This window comes from Parasteatoda tepidariorum, chromosome 9 (genome assembly GCF_043381705.1).
Source record: "Parasteatoda tepidariorum isolate YZ-2023 chromosome 9, CAS_Ptep_4.0, whole genome shotgun sequence".
NCBI classification, from domain to species: domain Eukaryota; kingdom Metazoa; phylum Arthropoda; class Arachnida; order Araneae; family Theridiidae; genus Parasteatoda; species Parasteatoda tepidariorum.
The window spans coordinates 23,746,564-23,758,059 of NC_092212.1; the positions used below are offsets into that span (position 1 = coordinate 23,746,564).

Here is an 11,496-nt window from a genome sequence, read left to right on the forward strand (position 1 = left end):
CTCAGAAAAGACTTAAACATTGATGATATCAATTGCTTTATAGCTAAATTGACCACAAAATTTTACAGCGACGCAAAGACATGCACCACATCGGATTTCAATAAATTGTTCGATATTGATATAATCAGTGATAATTCGAATTTCAGCCCAATTACCGCCTTTTTATGCTCAGACTGCATACTATCAAAATACTATTAACTTTATCATACAACTCTACTCAAGGGGATCTCCCCAATCCAAAGATGATTTTCCCTTCAAAACTAAAGATTTACTCCTTAAGGACTTGACTTGTTGTTACAACATACTACAACTTCAAAGATATATAGGACCTCCCAGAATACAACAAAACAGAATCGATGAATCGGTTAGTGGCGCTTCGCGCCAAACGCCGAGATAACCCCAATATCCAGCATCCAGCATTGTTGCTATTTCGTGGTGACACTTATAAAAGTAAGTGCTAGTAGCCTAATTTGACGCGTTTTACAGAGATGCTAACTTGCTGTGCTTTGAAGTACATATTTTCTAGTTGTAACGAAATTTTATTTATTTTTAGTTCAGTATTTTTTATTTTAAGTAATTTTTCTACCAATACATATCAAGAATCGAAAGTATCATATGAATTATAGCGTTATTGCAGTTTTCTCTTGGAGATACTTTTTAGGAGTAGGCGTGATTATCATCATTCTACAAGTTTTACTATTTCATTTGTTAACAATTTAATAAAACTTTTGAAGAAACCGGAGCAGTTGGCATCTCTGGTTTAACTATTTAAGTTTCTTTCGAGATATTTTTTTTCTTGCAGAATGCGGAACAGTTGGCATCCCTGCTATTAATTAAAATTTACCGATTTTTGGTTAATTTTGCTAATTTTTTTGAAAGGCTCATCACGAAATCGCAATCTTCTTCCTTTTTAGTTATGCTAGTTTGGCCCCTATCCCATCCATCGTGAATTATTTAGTACTGTGTGAGTTCTTTGTGGTCAGAAGGCAGTGTGATAGCTATGAGGGGGATTCAAGCACCTTGCTTGAATAAATAAGAATAATGTAAATGAAATAAAGCAGCTTGCTTTAAACTATGTGTGGCAATAGAACTGTATGCAGGTTGATTGTCTACTTGGGGAAACGCTAGATAGATCTTTCAATATTGTTGTTGCTGAATCTGATGCTATATGTGGATCTGTGATTAGGAAGTTTGTTGAGGCTATAATTATGATTGTGATATGAGGCGTCGGATGTAAAGTGAGCAGCCATTAGTCTGAATTTTATATCTTTTTTCTAGATTTCAAAGTTGAATGTCTGGTTGAAGTTCACTATATTGCATTTTATGGCTTGGTCAAGGAAATTTGCATTTAATTTGTAAATATATTGCGATAAGGTCGGAATCTTGAGGTCTTTGTGAATATTTGTATTTCTGTCGAACGAAATTCACAATGGAAAGTGGCATTTTGAATAACTCTTTGAATTATTTAAAATTAGTGGTGGGTGAAAACTTGCATTTACTAAACCAAGAATCATACATTCGAGCATAAATTTTGTTCCAGCGTATGTTTCTTGGATATTGGACCATTAGAAAATATTTCTCCACAATTTATGCACAATCAGGAACAGATCGGCAACTCTGCTCTTATTTATCCGTTAGTCGTTGAAGTGATACGAAAAGTGGCTTTATGAAAAAAGTGGCATATTATATGATTTTTAACTACATGTCATAATTTCAAAAAGGCCCACTTCCTGATAGTTTTAGATCTAGTCTCAGATGCCAAAATTTTTAATAAATCACGAAATAATGTGGGTGAAAAAAGTTTTCTTACCTGCAGTCCGGTGCAGTCATCAAAAAAAGTTTATTATTATGCAATCATTTTCATAAAAATCTACTTTATTTTCTAATAAATTTTCGTGCCGAAAAACTGCAACAAGTATTAATACGGATATATAAAAAAATGTAAACCAAAACATGAAATTTTAAAAAACAGAAGTGAAACTTAAAAGCTTCTCAACAGGGAACTAACACCATCTGCTGATATACAGACTCAACAAATGTCGACAGTGACCTTTCTCGTGCTTTGTGCTATCTTTATGCCAAATTCCATCTCTTTCTGTTGGACGATTTAGAAGGAGTCTATAACCAGTTTTGAGCGCAATTATTGCACAATTTGGAGACTTTCGAGCATAATTTTATGTATGGATGATTGACTGAATGCAAGCAATAAGCTTCCGAAAACAGGAAATAATTTAGAAAACTTTCGGTCTGTCACTCTGCTTTCTTACGAGGCGATGCTCAAACAGGCTTAATATTCTAGGAAGTTTTATCATTCTGAATTGTGTTTAAATTTTAGCGTAATTTCACGATTCATAAGAGCTTACTGTAATTCTAACAGGCGATGAGCCTAAAACAAATTAGTATCACAACCATAAATAAAGTGTAAGGTTTACTATGCCTTGAGTTTTGTCTCTTATTTGGCTAGATTTGTAAGTGCCGTTTGTTTTATTTTCGGTTAGCATCACAGCAAGCTTCTGGAGTTTTCTTCCAAGTTCATTTCTTGTTTGTTTCGTTAAAAGTCAATTGAAAGAACGCGCTGTATTGAAAACACTACAAGTATGATAATATTGGACGGCACGTTTTTTCAAGCTCAGGCGTAGAAATCAGTCGGAAGTAGTAACCCGAAAGTCTTCCGGCGAAATTTGACCCCCAGCGCCATCTGCACTTAGCTTTACATGGTCGACTATCTATTCATTTCCATTTTTTTATATGGTGCTTTAGAAAATAAAAATTTCAACTCTAATTTATTAACTAATTGCTTTTGCTTTTGCAAGGAAAAATATTTTCTGAACCAACTGGAATTCTTTAATATTGCCGTGCAATGGATGGTTGATTGTGTAAAACGAAGCACAGATGGCGTTAAAATTCGTCGTAAGATTTCCGGGTTACCACTTTCGATTGATTTTTACGCCTAAGCTTGAATAAACGCGCCATCCGATATTATTACGCCTATAGTGATTACAAAATAACGGGCTCTTTCAATTTAAATTTCACTGAAACAAACAAGAAAAGAATTCGCAAGCACGCTATAGTGCTATTCAAAAAAATAACAAGCGTCGAACAGCTGGGGACGCTCTTCAATACTTTTTCAGAAGGAAATTAAAATGAAATAATGTTGATTTTTAGACAAAATGAACGGCGGTTTGCCATAGCTATTAATATTAAAAGGCTATAAATGGACACAGTCGTGTCCAAAGAAAAATGACCACGTGAAGCATTCGGAAAAGCATGGTAAGTTGTGAAGATGACACTTAAATTTTAGAATATGATACAACTGTTATAATATTTTAAGCAACTAATTACTTCGACGGAAGATTGATCTCGATTTAACCCAAAATGCTTTTATTTTTAACTTGTAAGTGTTAATAACACTTTTAACTTATCTCACCTAGGTAGATGGGATCCTGATGAATTTTCACTGCCAGTTGTTTTTTCCGCGATGACATTTTTATTGCTACAATGCATTGAAGATCCAGCTACTCAAGTGTGTGGAGTTCAAGTTATATTTGATGCCAAAAACATCTCTCTAAAGCATATACGTACACTATCACCAAGATATTTACAATTAATATCTAAAGCTCTCAGAGTAAGTAAATTTTCAAAAAGAAAAAAAAAATTCTTAAAGTTTTGCTCATTTTAAGAATGATATTCTGAAAAACATTTGTTATACTAATAGGATTTTCACCATCAACTAAGTGCCCAATATTAAAGGCCATTATTATAAAATTTGGGATGGCCTTAAAACCGTTAATTGATTCACATCGGCAAAGTCTTGAAAATAGATCCTTGTTTTTGAGGGCTTTAAACATGTCGACTGTTATTTCCTATTCATATAGTTTTTGAAACTAACAAAGTTTGAATCATGTAAGGTAGTAGCTGAGAATGCTGAGCGATATCGGAATTTTTAATACCACCTTATCGTCAGAAAATATTGCTATTTAGCGCCATATCGCGATGTTTTCAATCTAAATAATTTGCATATCTTATAGCAGACAACGTTTCCTTGCACAAATGAAGAAAAAAAAATTTTTTTCTGAAACACTTTTAACCCCTTCCTCCGAAATGTTTGACAACACTAATTCAACTGATGTTTCAAGTTCACTAATGTTAATGTTCAACTAATGTTAATGTTCACTAATGCTTAGCAAGCGTCGACTTTCACTCTGTACGACGGAGTTTAGTGGCGTCCTCTATTTCTATTTATGGCAATTAATTTTAATTTGAAATACTTCATGAAGTTAAGGTGCAGAAAAAGGTCCGGGATAGCCTAGTTAGTTCAGCGTTTGGCTCATGTTGAAGTGGTCGAGAGTTCGATCCCCATCGGCCGAAGACTTTCCGAGTAGTAAATGGTGACGTTAAATCTGTTGGGCCACAAAGCCCTCCAAGTTCCCTTTACAAATCAATACATTTGGAAGTACAGAATTGGAGATTGATCGTTTTCTAGTTCAGGTCAAAATTACGATCTGTGGGTGATTTAATGGATGCATGAATGGGTTCACTCTCCAAACTGGGCTGGGATGCACGTGTAGATGAAGTTGTATTCTTGGCCCCTGATGGTGAAACTGAAAAACAGGAAACGTACCGTCTGCCTTAAACTTCCCACGGTTTCACAAAGCAGGCTTGTTAGTATTGGCAAGTGCCATTAGAGGCAGCAACAACAACAAGGTGCAAAATGTTTATTAGAACAAAAAAGAAAAATGATTTTTGAAAATATTGACTTTTAATGTTTATTATGAAATATTTACCCCGATCTGCCCCAATTTAGGGCATACGGGTAAATGTTTATTAAAATCAAGAAAAATTGAAAAGTACATAAAATACAAAAAGTGCAAAAATACGAAAACATTGCAGAGTCTGATGGCAACAGCAGTAAAATAATTAAAATGCTCCGAGAGTCCCGCCTTATAGTGCCGAAGCCGACGGAGCTTCCCTTATAGTGAGCCAAAGACACAAATGAAAAATTTTACAACACATCGCAGGAAAGTAGAGTATGACATACAATGCATCATGTGCAGGCAGTACATAGGATTAAAACGAGTAATAATACAGAGTAAGTTGGGTCGCTAAACCAAAGCGATCATTAACATTGTGACAGGATATAAAGGACACAAAGTATAAACTGTTGATGTATTCAAGAACAGTAAAACATAAAGTGAACCATTAAAAAAAACGTGTACCTGAAGTGAACATAAGAAAACATTAATAGGTCACAGGTAAACGGAGGTCCCAAGTTAATATAGATCAAAGAACCAATACAGTCGATGACAAATTGACAACAGGTAAGACAGAAGAACAAGGCGTAAGGAGCCAAGAAAATCTCAAATGAAAAACAAAAGGAGGTGAAGATGTAAAGTGGTAAAACAAACAATTATCAAATACAATTAAAAGGTGACGCTAAAATTTGCAAGCAAGGAAAGGCAATGTAAATAAGCCAATTAAAAAAGCACAATGTAGTGAATAAATAGATTAAAACAGAATTAAAAAGCGAATGAGATAGATAAAACAACAAATCATTGTCAAAATAACGGGAAGCGTACAGGCGGGCAGCCCAACATCACATTAATGTTCAACATTAATGTTTATTATGGAAATTAATGTAAATGGAAATTAATAATATAATTATAGTTATAATGAAAATAAATATTTCATGAAAAATTAAGTGATTATAATCTTGGTAATATAAAAATAAATGAACGATGATCAATAATAGGAAAATCTTGAATTAAAATAAAATTTAAAAAAACTTGATACAATTTTCAAAAATGTTATGCTTTATTTTAAGCTTTGATTTTTTTCTCTAATAATTTTTTTTTTAACTTCTACAGTGTATAACTCATAACCTACTGATTTGCTTGCTACACCCTTTTTTTATTGGTCGGAATAATCATTAAATAAATCGGAATAATCATAAAATAAAGTGAAAAGATTTTAAGTGAGATTAATGATTAAGAAAATCTAAACTAAACTAAACTCAGTGGCGCGACAGCCCATAGAGGGCCAAGGCCTACTGTGCCCATCTCAGTTTTCTTGACCTTGGGCTCTGGGGTGCAGGAGCAGATGTTCCGGTTGGGTGGTCAGCCGAACGCGAAACCCCCAGTGTTTAGTTCCCAAGCATGGTTGGTACTCATTTATCTACCCACTGAAGGGATGAAAGGCTGAGTCAACCTTGCCCGGCCCGAGGAAAAGAAAATCAGTCATATAAGAAAATCAGCCATATAATAAAAACAATACTGATTTAATGAAAAGGATTCCATTTAAAATTTTAATCAATTTTTATTATTTATATGAAATAAACTAATGGAAAAAAAATCAAAATGTTCTGAATGCATTTTTTAATGGAACTAAACATGATAGCCTTCTAGGAATTACTATAGAAAAAAATAGTTGAAGTTTAGAAAAAAAGGAACATCCAAATAACTCCAAGCAATTGAAAATAAAAATAAATCTTTTACATTAAAATAATTATAAATATTTCAAGAGTTTTATGTTCAATAATTAAAATTTAATCATTATTGCAAAACAAATAGATATAAACATTAATTTCAATCAGTTTTTTAAGTAGAGAAGTTGTTGTAACTGTAATTGAAATATGATAATTTTAATGAAAAAAAATGCATTTTATAATAAATGATACATAAAATTAATCTTAAAATTCATGTATTAGATCATAGCAGAATTTATTTGACATAATTTATGCACGTAAACAAAAAGGTTCGAATGTATTTTAATGCTTAGAATGCTCATTTAGAAATATTAACATGGGGGTTAGCATCAGGATATTCTTGTGGCAGTATTTCCTTTTATATATTTACTTTTCAAAATCAAGAACTCAAACCTGATGAGAATTAAGACAAATATTTGAATTAAAATTAAGAGATGTGGCAGTCTCTTTGAATGTATGCCATTTTCAACATTACGAAATCAAGCTAATTTCCTTCTCTTTTTTTGGGATACCAAATAAAAAAAATTTAATCACCATTTTTTTTTTGCAACTTGGTCATCATATGTGGTAAGTGACAAGATTCATAAAACTTTTATTTCTGCTTCTTATAGTGGCATTGATGTATTTCTTATATTAATTTTTAAATAAATTTTAAAAAAACATAGATAAAATTATAATATATCATTCAAGCATTATTGTTTAAACTATGTATTTAATAACTGGAACTTTTTAAAAAAAATAAGACTTTGAAACAAATAATTGTATCGTAGGTGGAAATCGTCAAAATAGCTATAAATCTGTTTTAATTTGAAAATAAATTTAAGTTTTCATAAGCAACGAAATCACTTAAAATTCTCTAATCACTTAAAATCTCTGAATTAGGGATAATCAATACTTAGTATTCCAAATTTGTAATAATCATTGAAAAAGAAACGAAAAGAGATAGAAGTATAGGGTTTGCTGCGTCCTGCTTAGAAACAAAGTTAATTCTTACTTATTTTTAAATTTTGTCAATGGAAGACGCTGCTTACTGTATAAACTACAAAACCATGTTTTCTACAGCATGTCAGATCATATTAGATTAAACATTTCCTCGAAGATAGTAAGTTTTATCCTCAGACTGCACCACGTGTTTTCTACAAATGGTGGTCATGTTGAAAACACCGTGTCATGGTACTTATCTGCTTGCAGCACCATCTATTGGCACACTTTGTAAATAATTTCGTAACATGTTGAGTAAAAAAGATCGTTTACAGAGCATCTCCTTAAGACAAAGCAAACCATACATTTCCATCTCATTCAAATTTTCCTTTAATAACTTTTTAAACACCTAGCTAGTAGATTTTAATGTATTTATTTGTTCAAACCAAGTGAAAATATCTAATGTTCTATTTTCTGTTATAGAATACGTTGCCTATCAGATTTAAGCAAGTTCATGTAGTGAACGAATCGGTTATCTTTTCGTACATCTTCAACATTTTTAAGTTTTTTCTTACAGAAAAAATTAAGAAAAGGGTAAATATATTTTCATTTAATTATCGGTTTTATTTTAAAGCCTATAAGATGTTCGGTTCACATTCAAGTTCACTCATTTTAAGAAAATTTGCTCATGTGATGGCAAAATATTCTATTCAGGCAGTTTAAAGATATTACTGTTCTTTAAAAGATAGTGTTTCTCGTTGTAACTTACGCTAATTTCAATGAGAGGAAACAAAAAATCTATTTCGAAGTTTATTTTGTCATAAACTACTTGGCTTTCGTTAATTTTAGGGAAAAAGGGACTAGATATATCAGATTTAAGTTATTAAAGTTGACATATCTGGTTCCTTTTTCCTTAAATATTTTACTAAATCCTCTCTGTACTATTTATATTTTTCTATATTTCGAATTTTTCATAAAAGTAAAGATTTTTTTTCTTGAGAGTCATCGAAAAAAAAAACATAATAATAAATGTTTGAAACATTTAAGGTTATACTTTTTTATGTGTAGAAAATTGATACTATTTGAACGTGGTTTGTGCATGAATGTAGACCGAATAATGTGGGCTAGTACATGTATGTATATAACATTGCTTCTAGTTGAGACTGTTGAGTAAATTTTGTAGCATTTCGCAAAAACAACGATAAAGCCGCGGATCATAAATGGTATCTCGTGGAACCCTAGTACTCCGTGGAAAAGTTACAGGAGTTCTATGAATTAGGACTTCCATTTAACTCGTAGTGATTTTGATGCTTTAAATTATATTTGAATCTAATCAATAGGCTATTAATTATTTGTTATTTTGGTGGCCTTTATGAAATAATTTAAGCTGAAATACCAACAAAAAAAAAGAAATGGCTCATTTAAAAAAATAAATATATAAATTTTTAATAACAATATCGCTCATGGGCTGCAATAGTGGCACAACTCAAAAAACACGCTTTTTGGGCTAAGAACAGGTGCAAATATGAAAATACTCATTCTTTCAGCAGCAATACTATCACAATTCATAATTCAACTTGATGGCAATCATCGTTTAAGCAAACTAAGGCATTTATTATGCCTTTTGCTTAGCAATAAAAACGTTAAACCCATTTATCACAAAACTTGATTTTTTGAGCTATGCCGCTATTGCAGGCCATGGGCGGTATAATGAATAAATTATGAAAAAGAGATGGATTTTAAAAAAAATGCATTTATATTTTCCAAAGGGCTTTTCAAATTAAGCTAAATTTACTGAGGTGGCAATAAAGATGTTTCCTTAATAACCAATCTCAACGTTTATAACAGTTCTTTTTAGTTTTCATTTCAAAGAAAATCATAATTCGTTACATTTTAATTGCTTTCAATTTATGTACATACATCCAAAATCAGATTCAATACGAGACTAGACAGAGCTCCAGGACTGCAAATTTAGCTGTAGGACATAAAATTTAATTTAGGCTTATTAATGATAAAACAATTAAAAATATTCATTTGTTTTATGAAATAATCTTAAAGTAAAACGTTATATTATTGTTGAATATATTAACAATCACCTTAATATATATATATTTTTTGTTTGGAGTTGGGGTAACGCTTAAGGAAATTTGATGATTTAAGGTTTCATTGCCAAAAAAAAGGAGATCTCTGCCTTAGAGCATAACTCCACAAATGGAAAAATTATCGTTGCTAGTAAGACAGTCAGGTCACAGGAAAAGTTAAGCACTCGCCTTTTGCAGAATTTCGAAACACCAGCCCGAACACCACCCTGGAAGCTAAGCCAACCCTGACACCACGCTAAGCCATCATGAGCTCCTCCCAATGAATCCAGCATAATTCGGAAGATTAGCAGCAGTTACACATTATGCTAGAGGTAGAAAAACTGCGTTGTTATTAAATCATTTTATACGGATATAAAACAATTTTATGCGCAACAAAATATTCCTGCTTTTCCTGGGCCCATGTCCAATAGATAGTAGGTTCGATCTTCGCCGGCCGAAGTCCTCCCGTGTAGTAAATGGGGACTGATGCACGTTAAATCTGTCGAGTCACAAAGTCCTCCATGTACCCATAACAAATCATGCCTCTGGGGGTACTGACCCAGGAGTTCCCTTGTCTTTAGAGCCAAGTGCCAACTCCTGGTGAACGAACTATAGTAAAGTGGTGTTCTGATGAAGTAATGCTAATAGGAAACGGAGCTTGAATTTAAGAATTTAATTGTAATAGATTGCCGAAGTCCCCATTCATTTGCTGTTTTACCAATAAAATATGATCATAGTTATAAATTATTCATAGTAAGCATTGCTCATGATTTTTGTGTATTTTATTTTTCTATTTGTACATACTAACTGTAATATTTACTTTCTAGATTCATTTTCACGGAAGTGATATGAAGCATCTTCACAAGTACATTCCAAAAGAAGTTTTGCCAGCTGAATATGATGGCGACAATACTGACTACTGCGCAAGCGAATGGGTCAAAAAGGAAGCGTATTCATACTTAGAAAAGTATAAAGCAATGCATCGTTGCGGGTTTCGTTGATTTCAATACGATTAATTCTCTAAAAATAATTTGTACCTAATGAACCATCAAACGTAGATCATAAATACAAGCCTTTCCTTTTGAACTAATGAAATATTAATACAGGTCAGAAATTATTATTTATTATCGCTATTAGTCAGTTTATACCTAATCTCTAATTAGGCAAGTAATGTATAAGTCCACATCACTATTAATCTATTAGTCTTTTATTTTATTTTTAAAAATAAAGTTTTGTTTCTCTGAAGCAAAATTGAATGAATATCTTCATTTGTCTAAAAAAAAATTCTTGTCAGACATACATATCAGTTATACATACATTTCTAATGCAGAGTGATAATGCTCTCTTTGCAGATCTCAGCTGACATACTTGCAGTTGCGTTTAAGATTAGTGTGAATGAATCATCAAATATGATTGTTATTAATTGTAAATCTCTATTTATCGTTGTAAATATCTACTCATCAAATAAGTGTTATACTTGTTGTTACATTGGACGATGCATAGTACTTTTTTTTATCTATTTGTGTCATCCTTAACGAATAGTTGAGTCACAATGTACAACTTATGATAACCACTGATAGATTGGACCAGCCGCTCCATTACTCGACTACCCAGAAATACAAATCAAACATCTTGTGATTTCTTTCTGTAAGGCATTAGTTTTTCCTCTTCCTGTTTACCTAGCGTAGATGAAACAGGTTATCACAGCCTTGATCGATAAGCTTGATGTGGATACCTTAACATGAGTTTAGGCAAAAATGCACTACTTACTAAATATATGTCATGTGACTATAGGACCACACGTTGAACATCTGCGACTGTCTCTTACAAGACTTAAAATAATCCCATACAATTCTGTTGCAAGTTACATATATCTTACATTATACTTGATTTATAGATCATACTAGTGGGCTGCGCCCCCTGCTCGCTAACGCTCGCCAACCCCCGAAAATTGCTACGCAATCTTATATGGTTTGCTTCGCAAACCAAGCTCGCTTCGCTCGCTATCACACA

The 11,496-nt window shown here is 32.4% G+C and overlaps 1 protein-coding gene across 1 annotated transcript in view; it reads left to right on the plus strand.

The window, feature by feature from the left end:
• Positions 1 to 10,728, plus strand: part of LOC107454777 (retinaldehyde-binding protein 1-like) — a 22,076-nt gene extending 11,348 nt beyond the window's left edge. The window contains exons 6-8 of the mRNA XM_071185770.1: positions 3,432 to 3,625; positions 7,886 to 7,996; positions 10,311 to 10,728. Of these exons, the coding sequence (XP_071041871.1) occupies positions 3,432 to 3,625; positions 7,886 to 7,996; positions 10,311 to 10,484 (479 nt within the window). The 3' untranslated portion in view covers positions 10,485 to 10,728. The remainder of the gene's footprint in view (positions 1 to 3,431; positions 3,626 to 7,885; positions 7,997 to 10,310) is intronic.
• The last annotated feature ends 768 nt before the right edge of the window (positions 10,729 to 11,496 follow it).